The 27,274-nt window shown below is 36.9% G+C and overlaps 1 protein-coding gene across 2 annotated transcripts; it reads left to right on the plus strand.

The window, feature by feature from the left end:
* The first annotated feature begins 240 nt into the window (after nt 1-240).
* On the plus strand, nt 241-16,607 carry LOC129259088 (serine/threonine-protein kinase 40-like). Of its 2 annotated transcripts, none has more exons than XM_054897355.2 (8): nt 241-403; nt 3,071-4,187; nt 4,771-4,905; nt 6,905-7,132; nt 8,662-8,830; nt 9,426-9,570; nt 10,053-10,172; nt 12,141-16,607. In XM_054897355.2, exons 2-8 carry the CDS (start codon nt 3,249-3,251, stop codon nt 12,454-12,456), a joined length of 2,052 nt encoding a protein of 683 aa, XP_054753330.2. In that variant the 5' UTR covers nt 241-403; nt 3,071-3,248; the 3' UTR covers nt 12,457-16,607. The 2 variants fall into 2 exon arrangements, with proteins under 2 accessions (XP_054753330.2, XP_063954375.1); XM_064098305.1 differs by lacking the exon at nt 241-403 and adding an exon at nt 537-578.
* Nucleotides 16,608-27,274: the final 10,667 nt, after the last annotated feature.

Raw genomic sequence — 27,274 nt, forward strand, 5'->3', positions numbered from 1 at the left:
CTGGAAGATATCGAGGGGATCAATTTGTGGAGGAAGCTTATGGGCTTATGGGCAGCCAAATTAGTAAATATTAACGTGATTAAAACGGACAAAAAGAAGAAAACATAATAATAAAAAAAGAATTAAAAATAAGAACAATTAGAAAAACAGACAAAGTACGGAGCCGACGAACGTTAAAAAACGTTTAAAAAGAAACATACAAGGGTAAGTCTGAGTGATTGCACCATCGCACGGCACTCCATAATTGACTGGTGATAACATAATGGATGAGTCACATCGATCAGTGTAATACGCAACAAACAACGGCAGATTAATGACGCAGATTTCAGCTGATGGAACAGATAGACATGTAATCTTGGGTCATATTACACTGTTGCTACATACGCATGCAAGCCTTGTCCATGTAAGTAACTTAGCAGAACTATGCCGAAATGTGAACTAAATGGCATTTTAAGTCACCAGTCCATTCACTGCCGTTTTTTTTTTCAAGACTGGTGACTTCTTTCATCTCCCATTGACTTTGTACACAACGAGTGCACACACCGACACACACGAGAAGAGACTGAGAGAGCTGAGAGGTGACTAATTTCCCGGGCTAATTTCACGATAAAGCCAACTGTCTATGATTTATGAACTTAATTATTATTTTTGTGGATCATGACATTGTACGTTGATGTTCGCTGTGTAGTGTGTTAGTGTTACTGTTACTAATTGTTAGTTACTTTTTGTAATTGTAATTTGTATACCATCATCCATGTAATACCGCAGCCTGCAGCCGGCTCTGCTGCTGCACCCCACTTGCCAGTCCAGTGCGGTGGCGCAAAATATTTTTAAAAAACATCATCATGGAGTCCTCAAGTTGAGGAATCCATGATTTTTTCTAACTATGGATTTCCTAGGGAAATCCAAATCCATAGTTAGACAAAATCATGGATTCCCTAGGGAAAAATCATGGACTCCCTAGGGAAATCCATCTTTGTGAACATGTGTCTCTTATAGTTATAGATATATGGACGGGGATTCAAGACTCCATGACCATGATGCAGAAATATATGTCAAAATATTAAAAAAAAACATCATGGAGTCCTCAAGACTAGGCGCAGCTGCAGTACAGGGCAGGTGACTAAACACGGTAGCGCGATAACGTCATGCCCGTTCTCTGTTAGCTGGTGAATGAACGATGAACATGATCTGTTGGTTACAGTTGGCATAAACAAATCTTGAGTTACACTGCATTATTATAGCATTCTTATGACATAATGTATTCACATTCTTTACACTACAGTGGATAATTGCACACAAGCCATTGATTGACAAGCCACATATTTTGTGCGAGGTTAGTATACTATCTAATAATACCTCGCACTAGTGTCAGATTCACTCACACTAGTGCAAGGTAGCATACTAACCTTGCACAAAGAACCGCGTTTGACAGTGGATTTCTAACTAGTGGGTCGCGCATGTTGCGACGCCACTTCTGCCGTCCACGACTTATGGCTTGATCTTTCTGTGCGCGGCGGCATCCCGGGGGGGGGGGTACTCGACCAAAAAGGTGGTGAGGGTGTGCCGCGGGCGAGACAAAAAACGGGGGCCTTGGAGCTGGCTTATTGTAAAAAGGAGGGTCCGCGGAACGGGCTTTGGAACTACAAATGTTTGTGAAAACGGGGGTCCTTGGAACGGATCGGCCGCCGGGTGCGCTCGCGCAGAGGCGATGGTCTGACAGTGCTCTGCGGCCGCTTTTCACCAAAATTGCAGCTCATTGTAGCAGATCAATGCGACCGGGTACGGCGTAACAAAAAAATATGCGAAGCTTTGGAGCGGATTTCTTTCTTCTTTTTTCTCGATAAGAAGAAAATGCTATGCTTTGGAGCTGCTTTCTTTGTTCTTTTTCTCAATAAGACAAAAATGCTATGCCTTGGAACGGAAATTTGAGTTTAAAAATGGGGGTTCCCTCCGCGGCACATACAGATGCATTATATACTGAGTGCCCCCCCCCCCCCCGGGGCGGCATGAAATGAACCTTTTGGCTTAAGTGAATTACTTTATTAGATCTAATGTTAGTAGATCTACTACTCACTAGTTAGGGTCCTAAATAAAATTAGATCTACAGACTACAAGCTGCTTTTTTTTAGACTCCTTGATTTTACTTAATACGCTTTGTAAAATACTTGATTTAATCTTGAAACACTATGTTTAAGAAATGGAACAAATAAATTCAATTCATTTTGTTCTTTTTTTGTTATTAATTAATTGAACTATCATACTGCTCTAATCAATCTTAATATAGCTTTGATTGATCTTATCATAGCTTTATATCTTAAATGATAATTTAAATCTGTAATAATTGATGGACAAGTGGTTATCGATTCCTTCATTTTATTGACTTAGACAAAGCAGTAACTTTAATTACATGTATGTGAAATAGTAATGTTTTCTAAGTGATATCTCTTTGCATCTTCATCATTAGCCTGACGATAGCAGTAGCCATGGTGATCAGATGTAACTTCCACCTAAAAATACAGAGTACATTTATATGATATCTTTTAACCATTTTTCTATAAAATTCAAATTTTCAATCTTAAAGCAGAAAAAATCTCATCTCATAATTTGTTATAATTAGCTAGTTGTACACAAACTGTTGCCCAGTGTTCTAAGGTTACAAGTAAGCTACTGACACCCTGCAATAAGATTGGTCAAAGTCAGTCTACCATGCAGGTAGGTGTTCAACCTCTCGTATTGTGAATAAGTTTCATGGAACAGTGCCTTGAAGCAGGATATAATCAACAAAGTTATCCCTGGATTAGGTTGACAATGAAAGACATGATAATGACTTGACAGAACAATCAAAACCATTCCCCCAAACACAAACAAAGCTGTTGAGTTTGCATCCTGTTTCTCTAAAGTCTTTTCATAGATAGGAGACTTTTAAGGAGTCCAGGATACAGGATATGGGCTTATAATTAATATCAGAGCTGATTTGATAATTCCTGTACCTTAATGAAAAGAAAGACTTGATTTTACAGGATGATGAACATGATCATGGTATTTTGTTTTATATTTTATGTTGCAGGTGTTGAGAGATTCATTCCGAAAGGCCATTGATCTGTGATGATTCTTGCTAAGCAATTAGTCCTGTTCGAGTTCTCCGCTGCACACTGATTGTACAATGGAATCTATAGGTACGAGCTTGTTTCTTGAATGCAGTCGAAGGCGATGATACATAGGTCTTTGCACAGTCTGGGTACAAGATGAAGCGTACGTCATCTGGGTCTGCTGCCCATGAGCAGGAGGTAGCTTCCAATCGAAGGAACCCTCCAACTAGACTGAGTCAAGCTGCTGAGAGTATGGCTCACAGGAGACCACCTCTGCTCCTCAATACCTCACAGTCGTCGTCATCATCGTCGGACTCGGCCGACTCGCCCGTCATTGATGGTACCCCTCCTGTCAATCAAGAGAGGAATGTTCCAGACTTCGAATTTGATAGGACAAGAATGACAAGTGGTCCGGCAATGCCAGGGTATACTGGACCTCGTCACCGTCAAGGGACAAGTCGCACAATGACTCCTATGGACTTTGCTAGTAATTTGAGGAATGGTTCTGTGCATCACAGCAGACAGATGGCTTCTTCATCTCCAGCTAGTCCTACTCCTAACCTCAGAATACCTCACCTGGCAAATGTTCCCGTGACGAACCAACGTACCATGCTTCATGCCAGGCGCATGATGGAGCGTCGCACTTCACCGCCGTCCAGTGACGACAACTCTTCTCTTGCATCTGCAGCTGAAGGGATTATTGCAGCCGAGGGGATAATGGCAGCTGAGTCAGCAGCATTGACATCGCTCCAATTGCGGATACCAGGATTGCCTTCCTCATCGGGATATCCGTCTCCTACCACCTTCATCTCCTCAGAAACCTATCCTTACCCCTACCCCAACATGACTACTTTATCATCAACCCTGTCTCCATCCTCCTCCACCACCTCCTCATTCCCTAGAGACCAAACCCAGTCCTCACAAACTGTTCCTTTGAGAAATGGGCCAGGTTCCTCCAAGCATACTGCTGGTACATCCACTCTGAAGCGAGCTGGTCCTTATTTGCTGGGGCCAAGGCTTGGCACATCACCTGTCCGAAGCATTGTCCAATGTTTAGCCAGGAAGGATGGCAGCGATGACTTTTATTCTTTAAAGGTAAGAAATCAAACCACACACAACACATTTCCCATTGAGGAATCATCTTGTTCATGCCAAAATATGTTTAACTCCCAAAGCACTTGTATGTCACCAATAGGATAAGGAGGCTCCTTCGCAACATCTTGTTTTACTACTACACTTTGCCTCCGACGAAGATTCTGCTAGGATCGAAAGCTTAGGCCCCTTTTTGACTACTACACTTTCACGGATATGTAGAGTTGATCTGTTCAAGGCAAATAGAAGAATATTTTCAGTGTACAGAGCATCCAAGTGACTTATTCTGTTATCCTGGGTATTCCTACAACAAAGTAAAAATTAAAGCAAACAAATGGAAACATTCTTAATTGAAACTATTTACAAGAGTTAAGAAAATAAAACAAGAAAAAAACACACAATTGTATCATCTAAGCAAAAGATTGAATAAGGAAGCTGTGCAGTTCTTGAAGATTAGATGAACCAGTCTACACACCTTCTCAAGCAAATTTGCTGGCATTGGCATTGTGAAATTAACATAACTAAAAGGAAATGAGAAAAATACTCATGAAATATTGATATTGTTATGATTGTGATTTGCTTTCAGATTCTGACTTTGTCTGAGAGTGGACGAGAGAATCAGGATGAAAGACAAGGGAAAATGCTCCTACACACAGAATACTCCTTGCTATCTTTGCTAAGAGATCAAGAAGGGGTTGTACACCATCATGGACTCTTTCAGGTATGTTGGTTTATTAACCCAAAGGCCTGTATTCTGGAGTTGGGTTTTAAATTAGACAATGGTCTAAGTCTGCTAAAATTATGGGAAGCCAAAAATGATGAGATTTTTCTAATATTGTTTGTTTCATATTTTTTAAAGTGCTCTTCACTAGTTCTATAATGTTGAAGACAGCTATTTTATTCATCTTTCCCAGACAGTTATGAATGAAGTGAATTGAACCTGGTGGGTGTTTCATATTAAAGCTGTTTGTAATTGAAGAGGGGTTAAGAGCGACTTCAAGAATGACTGGGGATCATTTTTTGTGGTAAATGGTATATACAAAAATGTTTATTGGCGATGGTGAAGCGCGTAAGAAAGGATCACCAGTCGTTCTTAAAGTCGCTCTTAACTTATGAACAACTTTATAAAACGGCCCCCTGTACTGTGAGAGATTTATATTACTATTGGCTATCCATAGTTAACCCTATCTAGGCCGGGGGGGGGGGGGGGGGCGGGCTCCGAGGCCCCCCCTCAACGAGTCGCGCGATAATTTTGCCGCGCAAAATTTTTTGACCGTGCTGCTCGCTGACTTTTTACTTTCAAGTCTTGCGCAACTTTTGAGACCAATTTTGTGTCACCCGGGTACGCGGTTCCGAAATTACGCAACGTTATGTAAGTGCATGTCAGACCAAAAATTGCTCAAAAACGTGATTTCGTGTACAAAGTCAATGTAAATTGTGTTTTCAACCAAAAATCATAAATGTATGATTATTTTTAGTTTTGCTGGTGTAAATGTATGTATTTTATGCTGTTTATGATCTTAGAAGAATCCCCAATGAATTTCATTGAAAAAACAATGAAAAACAAAGGGTCCAAAAAACAAAGAAATACATAAGAAATTGCAAAAAACAATATAATACATAAGAAATTGATCTGATATCACAATTTTGTTCATGTAAACTTGCTAAGAACACCACAAAGAGTTTCTATGCCAAAAATTAGAACATTTAGAGCTTTATTTACGGAGTTAAAAGGAAAAAGTATGATTTCGAATACTAATTACGCGTAAATTATCATAATTACTTCATAACAATTCGCATGAAATAAATTACTATACAATTTTGTAGATTATATCCAAGACAACCTGCGTGCCAATTTTCGGTGCGATCGCGCGGTCGACGGCTGAGATCTCAAGGGGGGGCCTGGCAGGCCCCCCCCCCCCCCCCCCCCCCCCCGGTCATATGAACTCCCAAAATACCCCGGCCTAGATAGGGTTAAACCACAACCTCAGACCAGAGTTTAGATTAAAGCCGACTTCAGAATACGGGCCAAAGCGGTTTGGGCCTGAGAAGTAATGTCTCATTTAGGAGCCACTTTCAAATTTCTCTTGGTCTTGAATGCTAGTAATTTCATGTAGGTATAGTTCTAGAAAGAAAAAAAATGTACAGAAGATATTTTTTAGTCCTTTTTTGGCACAGGATGTGCCATTCTTCAATAAAAGTTGTTTTTACACCAAGCAAACCATTATGTTTTTCAAATTGGCAGTGCAACGGAAACAATGAAATTTCTTATTTAAAAGTGTAAATTAGCAACTTTTCAATAACATTTTTTTTCCAATTTTTTTTTGGTTTTATATCGGTATAATATTTTTTTTTTACAACTGTGTAACTATGTACAAATATTTTTTTTACATATGTTACCAATTTAAACAGTGGAAGCAGCTTGATTATAGCCCCAGAATAAAACAAAATTGTTATTTTTTTCCAGTTTATTTGAACCTCAAGTGAAGAAATAGTTTCCAATGAAAATGTTCAAAGAATAAGCAAAATGCAATTTGTTCGAAAGTCAAATTTTGAACTAGTCGTAAGTTGTGTAAAGATCTTTTAGTCAGTTCACTCCCCATTCAAGTCATATTTCAACAAAGTTGAAACATGTAAGTTCCATTTAATCCATTACATATTGTGTAAGGTTACCTGCAATTTCTGATAGAATCTCCATGACCTTTAACCTTTCCCAACAGGACCGTGCCTATGAGATCAGACCCGATGCATCCAGTAGTGGAAGAAAGACGTCTTACAAGAAGAGGCTGTGTCTTGTCTTGGACTGTTTGGTGTCACATGACTTCAGCAGTCGGACGGTGGACCTTGTTAATCTCCAACATCATGTGATTCATGAGAAGAAGTTAAGTGAGAAGGAGGCCGTCTATATCTTTCATGATGTAGTCAGTATCGTGGAGAGTCTACATAAGGTGAGTATTTGGATAATACTACCACTATGCCTGTGACTGCTACTACTAATACCTTGGTCACATTTGTTCTACGGTGGCCGTACGGCGAGTCGAGAACAGCTGTTTTAACATTTTTTTGTACAACTATGTATGGGTGGTTTGACTTAAAATTAATAAAACGGCTGTTTTCGACTCGCCGTACGGCCGCCAAAGAGCAAATGTGACCAAGGTATAACTACCTCTACATTACAATGGCTGCTGAAAACTGCTTCTCTACTTCTACTACTATTACTACTGCTACTACTGCTTCTACTATTACTACTTATATAACTTCTGCTATCATTGTTGTTACTGCTAATTCTACTATGATTACTACTGATAGTATTGCTACTAATGCTGCTGCTACTGATGCTGCTGCTACACTGTGCTGTTACTAATATTACTACTGCAAGTGTGCGGGCGAGTCGTGGCCTAGTGGTCATGACTCTTGTCTTTCAATCTGAGGGATGTAGGTTTGATTCCCAGCCATGGCGTGTTTTCCTCCAGCAAGAAATTTACCCACATTGTGCTGCACTCAACCCAGGTGAGGTGAATGGGTACCCGGCAGGAAGAAATTCCTCGAATGCCAGAGCGCCTGTAGGCAGCACGGCTATAGCTGGGATAATAATAATAATAATAATAACATTTAATGCGCAGTTGAGTATATACATATAGAAATTGCGCAATATAAATATACAATCATTATTATTATCATTATTACTGTTACTTCTACTATTGTTTCTGCTACTGTGCTACTATCACTGTTACTATACTACTACTACTCCTTTCACTACTACTACTACTCCTACCACCACCTCCACTACTACTACTACTACTGCTACTACTACTACTGCTACTGCTACTGCTACTGCCTGCTGCTGCTGCTGCTGCTGCTACTACTACTGCTACTACTACTACTACTACTACTACTACTACTACTACTACTACTACTACTACTACCACTACTACTACTGTTACTACTACTACTACTACTACTACTACTACTACTACTACTACTACTACTACTACTACTACTACTACTACCACTACTACTACTGTTACTACTACTACTACTACTAATACCACTACTACCACTGTTACTACTGTTACTACTACTACTACTACTACTACTACTACTACTACTACTAATACCACTACTACTACTGTTACTACTACTACTACTACTACTACTACTACTACTACCACTACTACTACTGTTACTACTACCACTACTATTACTACTACTCCCACTACCATTACTACTGCTACCACACTACTGCTGCTGCCGATACAACCACTTCTACTATTAATATTATTACTATCACTTCTACTGACTGTTAAAATTATGACTTCTACTACTACTAGTATTTCATGTACTATTGCTAATGCATGTTACATCTATACTTTCTGTTGCAGGTGATGCTATTTTTGGTTTATCGGTACTTATGTATTTTTATGTAAAAGCAAATGCAATTGCATTCTTCATGTTTTTTTTTTCCATCACTTTTTAGAAAAACATTGTTCACCGTGATCTGAAATTGGGCAACATGGTACTCAACTGCCACACACGCAAGATAACTCTCACCAACTTCTGCCTCGGCAAACACCTTGTCAGTGAGCATGACCTCCTCAAGGACCAACGAGGGAGCCCTGCTTATATCAGCCCAGATGTATTGAGTGGTGAGTAGTGATTGGTGGAAAAAGCCTGGTTAGACCTCAGCAATGATAGCAGAAATATGAGACAAACTGAGACAAAGCAGTATAATACAAGTCAAGTCAAGACACAGCAAAAACAGAAAAAGGCTACAATGTACAAAGAGGACATGAAAATATTAGTCAAAACTACTGCACAAAATTTTAATATGAAAATAAGAGAATAGGACAGATTGGGTGGATGTCTCCCTTTCTTAGGAGAGCAGAATTCAAATGCATATTTCATTGCGGTCTAATGGTTCTGACGCCAATGAAACAGAGGCTTTTGGGTTCAAATCTCAGCTATGATGTTCATTTCCTTCAGCAAGGGATTTATCTATACTCTGATGCACTCAACCCAGGTGAGGCAAATGGGGATGTGCCAGTTATTTATTCCTTGAAATCCTTGCATGCTATAAAAGGCTGCCGGGCTTAAGCCGGTGTCATAATATCCAAGTCCTTTCAAGGCACTCAGAGATGCAAAATTTGAATGTGATATGCATTACACAAGAACTATTATTATTATTGTTTTTGTTTTATAATTTCCATGATTTTAAATGTTCCCGTTCCATTTTCTCCCCAGGGAAACCATACTTGGGTAAGCCGAGTGACATGTGGGCATTGGGTGTTGTACTCTTCACCATGCTGTATGGTCAGTTTCCATTCTATGATAGCGCCCCCCAGGAACTCTTCAGGAAGATCAAGGCAGCAGAGTTCACCATTCCTCAGTAAGTTAATTCTGAATTCAAATTTAATTTACTGCACCCTTTGTAATATAGTTGCATTCATGAATAACTAGGATGTATTAAGCTTTCTTTGCAATATTTCAATGATAATACAAAACATTTGTAAGGCACCTAATGTGACAATTTATAAGTAAAATTTTTTTCAATTGGATATCGAAATTGAATGGGCCTACTACCCACCTAGGGCAAGGCTTAATTTGGCATGTGAATAAAACTGTTACACCTTCTGTTCTGTTTGAAAAGTGGAGACAGTATACAAACTGTCTCATTGTTTACTTATTAAGTGTTCTTTTAAAGTATTTTGTATAATATGCATTGAATCAATGTAATAAAAAAATGTGTGCATGAAACAGACTGTTAACAAAGGAACTACAGTCACAAAATCACTGATATAGCACATTTCATTCAGTTATTGAAATGTCCATGTCAACAAATTATACTCCTCCTCTTCCTCCCCTTTACAGAGATGGGCGTGTATCTGAGAATACAACAAGTCTTATCAAGAGTTTGTTAGTCTTGGATGCTTCTACCAGACTTACTGCATCACAGGTCATAGAGTCAGTCAAAACTACATTAGCCATGTGGTGAGAATTCCAAACCTTCGTTATTTAAAGGACAAGTCCACCCCAACAAACACTGAAAATTTCATCAAGATCGGATGTAAAATAAGAAAGTTATGACATTTTAAAGTTTTGCTTAATTTCACAAAACAGTTATATGCACATCCTGGTGGGTATGCAAATGAGGAGACTGATGACGTCATCCACCCACTATTTCTTTTGCATTTTATTATATGAAATAGGGAATATTCTATTTTTCTCCTCATTGTCAAGTGAAACAACGATTAATTCCTCCCGAACATGTGGAATGAGCATTGTTTAATACTATACGATTCAGTCAAGTTGGTCCTTATCGTCAAATCTATAAAAAATGAAATATTGTATAATTCAAACAATAAAAAACAAAAGAAATAAATAGTGAGTGAGGGACATCATCGACTTTCTCATTTGAGTTGTGCATATAACTGTTTTGTGAAAAATAAGCAAAACTTTAAAGTGTCATAACTTTCTTATTTTACATCCGATTTTGATGAAATTTTAAGTGTTTTGCTAGTCTGATTTTTCTCTATTTATTCAAATCAACATTTTTCTGGGGTGGACTTGACCTTTAAAGCTTTCTATTTTAAGGCCACCGCACACCTTATGACTGGCCCACGATCCGATATTTGGAACGAATCGCATTTTGCTTATTTTCTGAAAATGTGAATGAAGAGTATCAATTTATTTGAGGTTGTATTAACTGAAAGAAAACTAATATAACAATTGTTGATGATTGCAAGCCTTTATTTTGGAGTAAAGGTCAACTTGGTTTCAAATCGTAGACAATCATACGATTGCTATGACGTCATTACGACTAGATATTAAATTCGCTTTTATTCTAAAAAGGATGATAGAATAGTCACAGATTTGGACATAGGTATTCATACAATTTAAAGCATTACACAGTAAGATATTCCATGTGTCAATAATAGCGTCAAATTCTTTTACGTTTTATTCCAAAATCGTGTCGCAGCCTTTTTAAATGTATTTTACTATGGTTTTTACTATGTATTTAATGATGTGCCAACACCAACTTGTAAACATGATTTTTCCAGCTCTTGCTGTTTTTTCATGTATGATTGTTAACATGTTTGATTTGGGGTTTGATTATCAATAAAGACCATTTATGAATTGAATTGAAATGAATTGAAATCGTAAGGTGTGCGGTGGCCTTTAGACATCCAGATATGAGAAAATAAATTAAAAACATGGTTTTTTGTGCATTGTAAACGCAGTACAATAAGCCAGATCAGAGATGCATTCTGAGCATGTGCAGTTAGAGGTCATTTGTACCAGGAACCTAAAACCACTGACATGAAAGACATGTGGGGTTGCCTGACATTGCAACACTTGCTACATGCAGACTAGAATCCAAAAAGGCAGGCGAATAGAATAGCTTGTCTCTCGTTGCTCATAGCTGAAAAGTGCATGCATATTATACTTAGAATGTCCTTCAGAAAAAGTTAATTGTTCACTGATATCTAGGAGGAGGGATTTACTTTCCAAAAGAGAATTAAAAAGTGATTTATGAGGCAACTACATTACTTTGTGAGTGCCTAATAAAGTGCACAAAAAGACTTCTCCTTATTTTAAAATATCTGTGGATATTAGAGGGCATTCAGAACATGGGCTAACTACATACAGGGGGGTGTTTCACAAAGATTTAAGTATGACTTAGAGTCGCACTTAAATACCAAGTTGCGTATGGTATGAAAGGCTTGACCGCATTGGTCAGATCGTGTCATGAGGACGCGCACTACTGCGTGTCTATCAATAAGATCGCGCGTTCCATATCATGTACGCGTAGGCATTTAAGTGCGACTTAAGTCATACTTACCGGGTAAATCTTTGTGAAACACCCCCCTGGTCTGTTTAATACAAATCCAGAAGTACAACCCAGAGTTATCAATCTGAATCCTAATCTCTTATGCTGGTTCTTTTCTTTTTATTTAGGAAATCAATGGCAATGCAAGGTGAGCAACTTCAGGTAGTTCCTGACATCGACCATGGCGACAGCGACTCTCCGGTCACCAAGAAACCATGCGATTCTTCAGCGACGGCTGCGGCATCCTCGTGCAGTAAGGCCATCCCTGCTGATTGGGAACTAAAGCTGCATCCGAAGTCCCAGCCATCTCCCGTCGTCACCAGCTACAGGGCTCCAAGGTCTCCCCTCTCGGCCCATCGCCATCCTCCGGTGAGGCAGTTCAGTCACGATGCCCAACCCCTCTCGGCATCAGAGGCAGCTATCTTCTTCAATGCTCGGTCATGACATCGTTTCTGAGGCCATCCTCTCATCTTTTGTTGAACTATGAAGCACATTTGCCCAAATTATCATCCTCCATTGATACAGCTCAGTGATGATATGCAGCGTCTTTTTGAAACAGAGGCAGCAATCTTCTTCAATGCTTAGTCATGAAATTGCTTCTGATTCCAAGTTCTCTTCATTCTGTGCATTGAAATAGGAAGTGCATTTGCCCAAATCATCATCATCATCCACCATTGAGGAGCTCAGCGATGATTGCGCAGTGTGTTTCGAAAGCAGGGATTGCCATCTTCTCAATTTCTTGGTCAAGATAATTGTTCTTTTGCATTTAATGTATCTTGTGCTATGGAACATTTTGGCCCCAAGCAGACACCTCAGTGGTAATGTACATTGCCTCTTGGCAGCATTGGGAGCCATCTTCTAAAATTCTCGGTCTTTTTGATAATTATTTCACTCATTTTTGCATTTAAAGGTATTGTTTAACTTTGTGAGCAGCAGATTTAAAAAAATTCTCAAACCAAGATGAAACATGTGTACAAGTGCATGTATTAGAACTAATAAACCCTGAAAACAACCATTATTGAGAATGAAAAGCTAAAACTACAAGGCAAACCCCGATTTTGTAAATAGGCGTCTTATAGACGCCTAAATAGTACACATAAGTGTATGGGATGAAATTAAGATGGTGTTTTCGGTCACTTTATATTTCAATTTTTGAAGCACTAAATAATTATTTTCAAACGCAATTTTTTCTGGGCTTCATTTTTGTAAACATATCACAGACACAGGTGACAAGTGTGACCTTCTAGCTCAGATTTTTAAAAAGTCAAACCAATGTTAACCAATCACTTTAATGCATCTTGTGCTCTGAAACATGTTGGCTTTGAGCTGCTCCTTGCAGAAAATTGCTCCTCATACTTTGTCAGTTTTGCCACAGTTCAGATTTAAAATGATATAATTATGATTACAAATTCCAAATTTTCACCTACATTATACTATTGCTTACCATAATTCCCAACTTGATATGTATGTTGATCGTCCTTTAAAAGACTAGGTCCTTGTCACAAAGATATACAATCAATATTTGCAATCTATTGCAATCATCAATTTTATAATTGATTATATAGTTTGTGATACAGGGCCTTAAATTTCAGTCCAGCGACATTGAATACATCATGGAATTTTTAATATGCAAGCAAATTAAGGAAATATATTATTCACACCTTTTGCCCCACTTTATTCTTTTTGATCATATCATTTTTCATATCCCAGTTCATGGCTTAAACAGAGTGTGCATACTTTCAGTATTATATCTCTCTCACTATATACACTATTCCTGTATATACATCTCAAGATCTGATTATATGATATATTTTCCTTGATCATTTTCATGTTTTTGTGTATGAAATTGAAAATTTGTGATAGGAATTTATGCATGTTACATCTTTATGTTCTTGTTTCCCCCTATGATTAAATGAATTTATATTCGCAGTCAAACTTAAAATAGAAATTTTGTGTAGATCATGTCTTTTGCTTTATATGTAGATGCATACAAAGTCAATGTTTTGTATATTCTTTGTTTTTATGTTTTTTTATGTAGTGTGGTTTTGTTGCGCTCATTTTAGTTTCCTTTTATATTGTATCAATTAAGTTTTTTGATACATTCCTTAAATTGTATTATATCATGAAATATGAAATCTGTAAATGTGAAATATGAATGCAAAAAGCAAGATGAATTGAAATGGATCTCTGAATAGAGCTATCCTATGGTCATCTTACTTTTTCAATTCTTTCAAATATTTTCAAGCCAGTATATATTTAATAAGACTGAATTTTATTTTGACTATTCGTTAACATCTCATGAGGAAAGGTTGTTCTGCTTGGTCAGAATTCCTAGTCAGCAATTAGTAACCACCTACTCTCACATTTTGAGAGGTGATTGAACAGAAAATCACAATATATGGTTTGACATGAAATAGGATTTGATACAATTATGCCTTAAAATCCATTAAAAGGTATTTTTATCTTTGATATAGGAGAAGAAATACTATTATTGATTATTTTTGTTTTGGCATCTGGCAAGAGCGAAGAGTTGACTGTGACCTACGAGTCTCTCCTCACAATACATTTATAACTGACTGGGGTGTGCAGGTGGACCACTACACCAACGTTTATCCCATAGGTCAGTGGGTTCTTAACATGTAGACCTGATGATTCTTCTCTTCACAGGACCTCCATTTAACATCCTATCTGAGGGACAGAGTGTTTGCTATATTGAAATCTAATCCTATTTATTAGTAATAATGGTTATTTCCCATAATGAGTGGTCTCAGAACACATGGATTGGTATTTTACATTGTACACTTGTTTTTGCACATGAATGTTAAGTCTAAATATAATGTTCAAATTGCAATGGTATTTGTATTTTGTGGTTTCCATGATATCACTCTTAAACTGAATTAAGAATACACTTGGTAGTAGAACCAACATGTTAGAATCTTATTTGAATGTTCAGAGTATCTCACCACCCATGAGAAATTCTATAGTATATTTGTTTATTCCTACAGGGAATAATGAAGGCTAAAGTGATAGTAAAAGCACAATATATTACAAAAAAAATATGCAATTCAGTAGAGTCATTTTCAGTGATGCAGTGGACATTTAGGACATGATAAGTCACTAGTAGTTTCACAATTATTCATAATTGGCCACTAGTAGCTTCACAATCTGGCTTTAAATGACAAAATATTTTAACAAATATTCAAATTCTTTCACACCTTATACCAGAATAGCATATTTGATATTCATTCACAGGCAATAAAACACAGATAATTAACTCAAAACAATATAAAAATGTGAAATGCGAACATAAAATACTACAAATGAATTGTTGCAAAGGAACATAATGCTCCGAATCTGTTTCTAGGAACTTTATCTTAAAACCTAAAGTCAATCATCAATAATTTCTGTAACATTACTCTTTGCCAATTAGATTCCATCATGATTTTTTTACAGTTATTTTTTTTTCTTTTTTTTAATTATAAGTATACAGAGTTTTATGAAATAAGATCCTGATTTTGAAATGCAAATTTTAAGATGAAGATCGGCATGCAAAATGATGAAGTAAATGAATTGTGGAATGTTAATTCTTAAAAATTGTTTGCAAATCTGTCTATTCATATTCACCTGATAGTATGTAGATTTGAATGACTATTTATTACTGATACAAATGAATTCATTGATAAGAGCTGAAATTGATAGTTATATTGAATAGTAAATGTATTATCAAAGAGTATTGTATTATATTTATATAGTAAAATTGCTTAGTTTTGTACTAATATGAATAATTAGATGGTGAATGAGGTAATAAGCTGCTAATTAATTCTTATGGGTACAATGCTTTGGCAGATGTAGGATAATGAAGTTTTTTTTTTTTCTGTGACAATTGCTTGTTTTATTTTATCACAAGTAAAAGTTCATGTTTGGGGTTTGCCATTGGATTTGAAGTATGGCGTACCTTGATTTTAGATTGGGGTTTTAGTTAAAATTTATTTCTGGTTGTTAATTTCAATTTATTGAGGAAGCTTGATTGTGAAAGGCTGTTCATGATGTAAGAATTGGTGTTTGCTCAATTTGCTGTCAAGCATCAGTATCATAATAAAATGATAACAAGTAGACTCAATTCTTATGAAAGTCACATACAGCATGTACTGCACAGTGCACACACAGATAAGCATGGGTGGGACCGCACCCAAATCGTAGGCCGTCAACAGTTTCAGCTGTTATTTGTAATTTGGGAATATAATGGCTTGTAGAACAATCACTTGCAGTGGCCCATTTTCTTGTGATATTTTTACCAATTATCATGGAAATGGTTTAAAGGCTCACAAACATCATTTCCATTTTCATAACTGTCTTTTATCTTTAACATCAAAATTTAGGATTAATGTTATTTAGAATCATTCTACAATCTTGAGCCAATGGTTGAAGTAAGGAGTTACAATGTTTAGATTTGTTTTCTTATGAGCATTTGTCACAGGACAAAAGAACAGTTTTGCAGGAGTTAATGTTGCACATTATTGTTGGTAGTGTATTCATGTGCCTTTGTAAAATATTATGATACAAAGATCATGTAATAAAAAAGACTCACAAACTCATATACTGTACATCTTGTAAAGTGTTTTATTTGTGTTTTTGCTTTGACTTGATTATTGATATAATTTGAAATGCATCATTTCATACTCAAATTGACTGTATGGAAAGATCTGATACCCCCTTTCTGCTTCTACAACAATATGTAATTATTGCTGATTTCTTCACTAATGGGTCAATCATAATTACATGGTTGTCGAAGCCATGGTATTATATCAACTTGCTGTGTTATTTGTGAAATATTACAATCAACAACAAATGAATAAAATAGAAGCCCCTTAAAACATTTATTTTTTGGCAATGAGAATATGACAAAGAGGAAGGGGATAGTACTGTAATGTAAAAATATGATGAAATAGAAGTTAGGGGGAGACATGGGAACATAGGATGGTTTTAAATGTGGGAAGGGGGAGGGACTAACCATGCAAAAATGGTGCAATGTGCATCACCCTCCCCTCTTCCACAAGAAGAAGAAATGATGAAGTAGATGGAGAAAAAATGAAGAAAATAGGAGTAAGAGATGAAGAAAATAGAAGAGGAGGAGAAAGAGATTTGAGAGTGTAAGGGAGAGAGAGAGAGAGGAGGGGGGGGGGGGGACAGGGCCCTTGAAAGTGGAAACAATTATTAATAGATGGTTTAAATTTGACAAGCACAAGTCAAAGGTTTCATTAAAAATCAAGGTCATTTTGGTCATGAGAAATTTGACAAGCAAAACTTAAAAAAAAGGGGATGGGTTCACTACAAAATGAAGCTGATTTTGATTAAATTTCTGGTATTAAGCATACCTACTAGGATTTCCAGGGGGTGCTGGCTATGGTGAATAATACACACAACACCCTAGCTTCCCAGGGCCACGAGGTGGGATATCTTTTCATCCTAATTCGCTTGTCTCCACCAAGGAGCCAAACTTAATAATGAAGAATACCTATTATAAATTTGCGGCTTTTGCAATGTAAATTACCCTGCATGGATATGTTTTTTTTACATGGAAGATAGAGTATCCCAAATCAAGCCTTCTAAACTTAGTAAAGGAAATTATTAAAGAAATGTATCGCTTTCTTTGATGTTTTGTAAATAAAAAATTAATAAGCCGTATTATTTAAAATATAATTATTTAAAAAGGAAGGATATTACCAAATATGTTGCAATTTTGAGAATATCTTTTTTCGGATATAGGTATTATCAAAGGAAAATAATACATTGAGGTGAATTATGGTACGAGAAATCACTCTGCAAACAGAACAAAATGAAATAAACTTTCCACAAAATTCCATCCATTCGCAAGACTTCGGAGGTAAAAAAAAAAGACTCAAAATTCAAGATGACGCGCGGCCATCGTTTCAGAAAGCAGCGAGTCGCATAGCGCCAGCTTGCGGGAGCAGAGATGCTTGGATTTTCTAAAAAAAATACAACTCGCTCTTATATAAACCATACGCCGGACCATAAGTGCAATATGAATATAAAGTTGATTTATGCCTTGTAATACTCGGTGGATAGTCGTTGTTATTCACGATGCTATGCGAATATCGTAAGATATTTGGAATATTGCGGTTGGGGGTTTTCAAGAATCATCGAGGTCTTTCCCTGTGGCTTTTGTGGTTTTAATAGAAGCGTGCCATTGTAATAGCACGAGATATGATGGCGGTCTCATATGCAGCTAAAACAAGAATATTTATACCCAATCATAAACGACTCCTAGTGCCAAATATTATCTGATTAATACCAAATGATTGTTTTATTAAATGTCCAATTCACTGTTGATCACCACTGGACAAATTAATATTAAGGATGATTATTAGATTTCATATGTCTTTTCCAGATGATAATTAAAGCGCTGTTAATATTAAATGCATAAAGCGAATTAATAACAAAATAAGTGTATCCAGATGATCTTTAAAATGAAACTCTGGAATAAAACTAATGAAGGCATTACAAAAGACTTTCCATAAAAAAAAATCAAACTATGGTGGTAAAATTCAGGAATGAATAGTCTCCGGCTATTAGCTTTATATAGGCCGAGCCTTTTTTTCATAGGACATTCGCCTAAAAAACGAATTGAGAAAGTAAATCCATGACTGTTAAAAATAAAACTAAAGTCTAAATAAACTAACAGCAACTGAGGACCAGCCTCCAATCCATCCACCTGATTGTTTCCGCGGAGCAGTTTTACAGATGAACTTTCTATTATCAATAGAAACATGATTGGCTCCGCCCGCCCCGAATTCATCATCATCATCAAGTTCATCATATTTCGCGGATTGGCGGAGATTTCATAAGAAAACCCGCCGCGTCGCTTGGTCCTCAGTGACTTTCCTTCGTGTAAAAGTTAATTGGAAACATCTGACCATAGGGGATTTACTCTGTCCAAGTTCGGCCCATGTATCGCGGTTGGATGCAAGGGATTTGGACATAATTCAAGTTCTTTCAAGTGGACCCCAGCGATTGCATTTTGAGAACAACTCTTTCTCCCCCTCCCCTCAAAACCGCAGTGCATACACCATGCGTTGGGGGACACACACGTGCGCAGTTATAATATGAACGCTCGAGCGAATGAGGTAAACAAACCGCTCACGAAACTCCGTTATTCATTGGACTAAAGAGGATCTCTGTGCTAACTCGCTGTACGCTACCAAACTCCATTACCCTTTAATTCTTTTAGTGAGGTTCACAGTTTTCTGTTAAAAACCAGGAACATCACATCGTGGAGGACAGGTGTATAACTTTGCGACGGTGATCTTTGGATCTGGATCTGATTTTGTGTCTCACTCAGGAATTTATTGGAGATAATCATCTTTTTTTTTTGAGAGCTGGGAGGCGAGATTTGGAGATGGGGGGCTGGAGCTGGGCAGCCGATTTGGTGCTACGCGTGGGCCTATTCCTGCTCGTTTTCCTACCGACATGCCCGGCCGAGTTCTCCGTTGCAGGTCAGTTGGTATTGGATAAGGGGCCTCAATTCACGTCCGAGAGCATGACGTGAATGGGTGAAACTTGGTGGAAAAGTTATCCTTTTGTGTGTGAATGATTTCTGATACCGTGGGAGAGGAAACTTGAGACAGTAACTTAACTTTTAAGTAGATATATGCATCACATTCTTTACTATTATGATATCCTCATTTTTTTAAAATATATATCATGATCATCTTGGAACATTGATTATCTTGTTCTGGAGGATAAAGTTGGACATCTCAAAAGTATTGTCCCTTTTGCAGAATATAGATATAGGCCTACTAGTCATACTACCAGACTACAATGAGCTGATGTCACCAGCTCTCGGTTGTTTTTAATTCTGTTTAATTAAAGTACATGTACTTCAGCCTTGCATTGAACTGATGAAAAAGAAGAGGAAATAAAACAACTCTTGGAACTATACAGAATTACAATGTAGGTGGCAGTTATTTCTCAGTTTCCTTCAGTTCCTCAAAGTGGAGGATAAAATTCAGGCCAATTGTATGCATAATCTTTATGGGCCTTGTCAGTGTTGCCCTTCCGTTATATTACCAATTCACTAGCCGAAATGAAAAAAAAAATGTTATCTTTTCTGGATATTTTTTTTTAAACATCACCCCATACACAAGCGCAAGCCTCAGTTTCAATACTGTCATAGCTAAATGACTTTATGTTAATAAAATACAAACTTGGAGTCTTGGATATTCCTGTGAAATATATATCTAAGGAGCAGTCTGTTATTCACAAACACAATCCTCAAAAAGATTGTTTACAACGTGGAAGGTCTTCCCTACAAATCCATCCAAAGTACAATTAATACATTTTTTTTGCAAATCCACTCTTTCATGGAGATATAACTTGTCCCTTGCTAAGTTGATGTACATCTGGAGATGTCTTTGAATCATAATATTTGTTATCACCTAAAACTGGAAGTGTTTTATCACCCAATATCTGATGAGCAAACATGATTATGTCTCTTTACCAAATCATTCTGGTACTGGAGACTGGGAGTAGTTCAGTTGTTTGATTATCATGATTAAGGTCCATGGGAGATTCTTGAAGGGAGTTCTGGTATTATCTTTTGTGTACATAAATGTGAGTAGGTTTTTTGTATAACTATAGAGATAACTGACCACAGTTACAAGAAACCTCACACTCCAGAGAATGGACAAAGCCTGATGGTCAGTAGTATTGACCATTCATCAATAATAATCAATCTGTAAGGCCTCTCTCCTCAAAAGGAGAAGAACCAGTGTGTTATTTTGTAGGTTTGGATGATCTTGATCAATGAAGAAGATAATTTGTAGTACTAGTTGATGAATTTTATTTAAAATCACACATTCAAACTTCAAGTTCATTATTTGATTTTGCTTAGATTCTATTATGAAATTCACCAAAATATCAGGTTTCATCTACATGTAGATACACACTAGTACTGCAAGAAATGATCAAACCTACACAAGGCTTCAGTACTTGGAGCAAATTTCTCTCTTTTTAAATAGAAATTCACAACATTTGAACAAAATCATCTCATAAATGTGTAAACCTTGAAAATAGTGTGTAGGTCTACAGTATATGAAAAAAAGACTCATCCAATGTAATTTGGCCGATACCAGGTGCAACCTCTCTATTCTGACTTGGTTCGAAAGTATCTCGATAAATCCTTGTATTCTCAGTAATAGCTCTATGGTATAGCTGAGGTATTGAAAATGGATGCTGTAAGATTAGGCTTTCAGAATTAACTTTAGTGTTGACAAACGATGATGTGTATTGTATTTGTCTATTAGTGCATTCATGCGCACTTCTCTGCTTGCCTAGATTGGGTCGAATATCTTTCCCTCTTTCCTATTCAGAATTCAAATTTTCAACAAGGGCTTGCATATCCCTAAAGGGTTAAAGTAAAAGTCTGCCCTGACTTCAAGTTGGCTGTTATATAAAGGCAGAACAAAAAGATTTGAATAAAAATCTTAACGAAGTATTGCACAAATCCATCAAAGAAAGACAGGGTTAAAACAAAAGCTCTTTGTTAAGTCTTTTGATTGAATTTAAGATACAACTGTGAGCTGTACCCCTCATGTGAAATAGGCCTATTAAATCTAAAAAATGTAATTTTATCAGAAACATAATTTTAATATAATTTTAGTGTCACACTCTAGTTTGGAGGCAGACACACATGTCACTTTGGCCTTCATGGTTATTGGATCAAATATTCTGTTTGAAGCTCTTTGCTTGGATGTACAGTGGCTATATTCCTCCATTTCCATGTAAAACGGTGGAGACCTACTTGAGCACCCTTTGAGCTTGAATATCATATTTGTACAATTTTCATTGGTAGATTTGTATATTTTAAAAGAAGGGAACTAATATATTTTAATGCATAGAATATAGTCCCAGCTTTATACACATAGGCCTTACATATTGGCCTGGGTTTACAGAATTTATGAGAAATTTTATAGAAATACTTGTTGCATGAAGGCCTATTATCATTGTGATGTTAGCATGGGCTAATTACCCGCTGTGATGAAATTTATTAGCTGAAACTGAATTAAGCCTTTCTGAATGCCGATGAAGCCTTTTATATCATGTGGGTGGCATGTCACTTGCAGTACATAGAGCTCTCAAAAGATATAAGGCATGAGTAAGAGGAATTTCTAATGAGAACTTCAACAATGCAATTGCATACCCCCTTTGGTCGGCACATTGTAGCAAACATACAAAAATACAAAAGGTTACAGAAGTCAGGGTACTGGTGAATTGTCACTGTCGTTGAATATACCAAAAAGCTCTTCCCATGCATATAATTGTCTGCAAAGTGCAAACATGGATTGGTGTAGCTTGACTAGCTAGCACTGCCGGCTATCCTGTAACCACCGATAAGACTATATGGTAAATGGTGGTGATTTTTTTTTACCTGATTGCTATTAAAGCATGAATGCTTGGGAGCAAGTAACCAGAGGTCCGACAGCTTAAGGTTCTCTCCGAGGGACCTGGTAATGAGGATTAATGCCTTACCAAAGGGCACTAGCTCACCGAGAGTGATTCGAACCTGGGTCACCGGAATCTGAAACCCCCGCTCTACCGACTGATCCTTGGTATCCTGGGCCAGTATTCAATTCAGAGCGCTGATTGACTTAGTAAATTATTTAGCATTTTTTTGGCTAAGCAAAATGATAAAAATGTAGTTTATTATTTATTTTATATAAATTGTGACATCAGTACGTCATGAACTCCATGCTGAATAATACGCAATGCATCCATCTGTGCACAGGTACGTAACTTGTAAACTGCATTCAAGCCAGACTTACAATGTAAGCCAGGTCGGTGGCTGACTTAGATTTGAGCAAAATACTTTGCCGAGAAAGACAAAGAACAAAGATGGACTGGCCTAAGTATTTTAGAATATAGTAGAATACTGAATTTTGGATATCAAATTGAAAACCACCTACCCAGGTCGGTACACATGCCTGGTTGGTGGGCAGGGCTAAGGGAAGTGTCATATATGCTTGAAGTCCTGCATCTGGCCATCTTTATTAAGCATTGAATAGAAGGCCTGGCTTCAGATCACATGATGTACAAATAAATGCAGTTAACTGAGCTAACCTGCCCTTCCGCTATGCAAACTTTAAACAGAGAACTGGACGCAAAGCAGCTCACCAGTAAAAGAAGATATAAGTGAGGGATTTTACCCCATCTTTTGTTCATGTTGCTTTGCCATAGGCTTGCATACCAATGTTAGAATGATTCTTTAGTTTGCCTTCACATTGACAAAGGATGTTTTTACTAAAGTGCATAAGACATTCAGTCAACTTTAGTTTGGGAGAGTTAAAAAATTATATTACATTTTGAGTCTTTTGAGCAATATGAACATCATTTTTTTAGGGAAATACATTATATTCCATTCACAAAGTTTTAGAGTAGGCCAAAATGTAAAGGTGTTATCAAGACTGAAAAAAAAGCTCATTGATATTGAATCTCTTCTGATGTCTTTAGAATATGTCAGAGATTAAATTTTATTTCTTGTAACAGCTTTAATTGGTGGTAAATGGATCTTTAACAATTTTTTTTAACTCTACTTTTTTGTTCATAGGATGGGAAAACAGGAAGTTAGAGGGCTTCCAACGAATGCAGCTAAAATTGTTTTCAAATTTCATTTTTGAGAATTCATATGTAGGTCTGTGTGCAGTATAGTGTGCAGCAATCAACAATTTTGTGAAATATCTCGGGAGATACATGTTTGGTTTTCAAACAGCAGTCACAGATCCTTACAATGAGCACGCAAGTCAGTGATTTGTTTATTGAGCCAAGTTACAGTGCTTCAATTCAGGCGTCATTCATTCATATTTGTTTGAAAAATAAACAATGCCAATTGGTATCATTGTGCTCGTATTATTCATGTGAACTGAGTGGTGAAATAACAAGTGAGGCCCCCAAACAATAGAAATTCAGCTATCTGTAGAATGGTGAATTGAATGCTTCAATACAGTTGTATTTAAATTTTGATTTTTTTTAATTTGCAGTGGAAATTAATATTATACAATTGTTATTTGATGCTCAGTAAATTGTTACTGGAAGCTTCACATAAATCGATCTTGCTCTGTAAAAAAAAAAAATTCCCAGTAAGTTATGTTACTGTGTGAACTGATCGTTACAGAAATGAATTCAAAGAAAGCATATCTTTCAGCTATCATAGGTCCCAAATAAAGAATACAAGTCTGTCACCGATCGATTGTCTTGCCAAAGAAAGAATAGATTGACTTTCAATAATAACTTGATCAATTGGTCACACATTCAGAAGTGAACTTTATGTAATATGTTTCTTTTTAAAATTACATTTTTTTATTGGGTACTCAAAACTGATTGACAAGGTACAATCAAAGGTTTATACAAATTAGATAACAAAATGCAATGCAATATGTTTCCTGTTGTTTGTGAATGATTTCCTATTTGTATAAAGCCTAGTAGTATGACACCTACTTTTTTGAGATTATAGACCTACATGTATTTTGCTGCACTGCCAGTAGAGGCCGTTCTCATTACGCTTTCTAAAACTAGTTTACTGGGAACCGATTCAGGAAACCAGTTTGGAAGATCGCTTTGCTAGCGTTCCCACTTCATCACACGAAAATGATTATAAAAAAAATTCAAAATCACTTCGCGTAAAGCAATCTTGTTGCTATGGAAATGCTCTCAGTGGGGTGACATGTTTCATGCAAAATTCGAAACCGCAGCGTAGGCATTCTACACCTGTCGTGTGGAGGAGCGCTCTCAAAATGTGCGAAGATCGCTTCCCGAACAACGGTTGTGTCCTCACTTACGCTTAAACCAGTTTAACGAGGCAAAACTACATCGCGAGGTGCATATTTCTGAACCGGTTTGGAAGATCGCTTCCAATATTGCTTTGACCGTTCTCACTACATGTTAAACTAGTTTCCACTAAACTAGTTTTAGGAAGGTAGTGAGAACGGTATGTCTGTCCAAGAAATCAAGGATTTGAAGAGGTGGCCCCTAGATTCTGTAGGCAGAGGGCCTGGACTCACTTGAGCATCCCATGTCACTCACAGACTCTACCATGGGTAGCATCTTGAACAATGGTCTAGATTAACAAACAGGAAACAAGCTTGAGTTTAATCTTCTTTTGTGGTATATAGAGCATGAAGACAGCACAAAACAATCTTTTTGGTCTGATGCATATTCTCTCTTATTCATGAGTTTTATTACTCTTTAATTGACTACACGCATTAGGCCACAGATCATGCAAATTATACAATGTGGTGCTCTCACCACTTTTCATATCATGATCTACTTTCTTTTCTTTTTTTTGGTCAAAGAATCCTTTCTCTAGAATGCTAGGTGCATACATCTCTTGTACATCGATAATAAATGCTTTCCGTAATTTGTTCAGTTAAACCATGGAGGATAGCTCCCTGGTTGAACTTCACTGGCATTGTTTGAATATCAGTCAGTCAACCCAATGATAAATGAAGATATCAATAATAATCACCCCCAGTTCTCTTTTATAAAGGGGGAGGGGGGGGGGGGATGGGCTTGTCAGTTTTCTTGCCTTTCATGTTTCAAGAAGCAAAAATATATAAATAAAAGGGTCCATAGATGATATTTTCAGTCTGCACTCTTGTAGTTCTGTGTTTTGATTTGCAATTGGAGCAATGCCATGATTCCGTTTAATGGACAGAGAAAGTGCATTTAGCATAAGCAGGTTCTGGTGATTGGTTTACAATATACAACCTCACTAATTCTTAATTACTGATTGCTTTACAATACAACCTCACTAATTCTGAACTAATGATTGGTTTACAATACAACCTCACTAATTCTAAACTAACTTTAAAAGCATTGGCACTGTAGGCCTAGGCATTCACAATTTGATTTTGGGTTGCAATGTAGGAGCAATTTAATGGCCAGAAGCAACATTTTCAATATGTGATATGAGAAGTTTTAACAACCTGACAAATTGATTTGTGTTGGTCGTCAAATTTTAAGTGTTTAGATATCAGTACAACACATTTGGTGAGGCAGTTGTAAAAAATATCCCATCATCAAAATCTGATCTCGTATTGCACTTGGTAATTGCTGTGCAATTGGCGGTATGATTTCACTATACTTGACATTCACACTTGTATGGAGGGATACCATGATAATGGTACTAGGTTTATGAACAGAAATTGATCTTCACAAATCAACAATACTGAATTATCATGGGTGACTTACTACCAAAACAATAACAATAGCTTGCAAAGGTATTGTTAATGGATGTAGAAGCATTTTTCAGGCATTGAGATGCCTGCAGCCTTTCCGTTTTTATGCCTTTGTCGGCATGCCTACAAAATACCTTGTTTGGGACTTTTAATGATGCGATGTGATAGATTTTCAGATGAAAACATCCTTTGAATGTGGGTTATTTTGGGTGATGATCTGTGCATAGAGCTCTGTGTGTATATATTTAATGGTTCCTGTTGGAAATTGGTCGTAAAATTGACAAAAGGGTTTGCGAGTGCGTGGCCATATGAGCGATATTCTGGAGGAGTAGCATTCATGATGATTATCTTAAGTTAAGAGGCTGCACACCTGGAGGTTTTAGCAAGCTTATGCCAATGTATGTAAATTATGGCAAGCCGTATTCTCATCTAATCCTATTTATCGATAATCTATTGTACAGTTTTGTTAACAACTCAAAATGTTTTGATAAAGAATCTGATTTCTTAATTAGTTTGGGTGTTACCAAAACACAATTCTTGAATGGAATGCTTGATGATAACAAGAAATAGGATTATATGAGAAAAGGAGTTTGGGATACTTTCATCGGCGGCGGCATATGCTGGCTGAAACGCTCCAGTGTGACCGCCCATTTTGTGGCCATTCAAAGTACAACTACATACATTGTATGAATTGTCAGTGATTGTATTTTTGAAAATTCTATTTTAAGAACAACACCCACTCAAGTTCCTAAACCTTGTTTACTAGATTATTATATTTATAAAAACTTATAAAATGGTTCATTTGTGTCGGCAGTTTTGATGGAGATTTTCCGGTCTATTAGCATGATAAGTGAATACAGGTACATGTAGATTTTTAAAGTTTTTAACCATATATATTTGGGGTTACTGTTTGATGGTATATTGTTATGAATTGAAGGGTTGATAGAGCTTTGTTTTGTTCTATTTTCATTTTCAATTTTTTACTGCTTTGCTTCCTCTGTTTTCCTTTAGTA

Source organism: Lytechinus pictus, chromosome 4 (genome assembly GCF_037042905.1).
Source record: "Lytechinus pictus isolate F3 Inbred chromosome 4, Lp3.0, whole genome shotgun sequence".
NCBI lineage: Eukaryota > Metazoa > Echinodermata > Echinoidea > Temnopleuroida > Toxopneustidae > Lytechinus > Lytechinus pictus.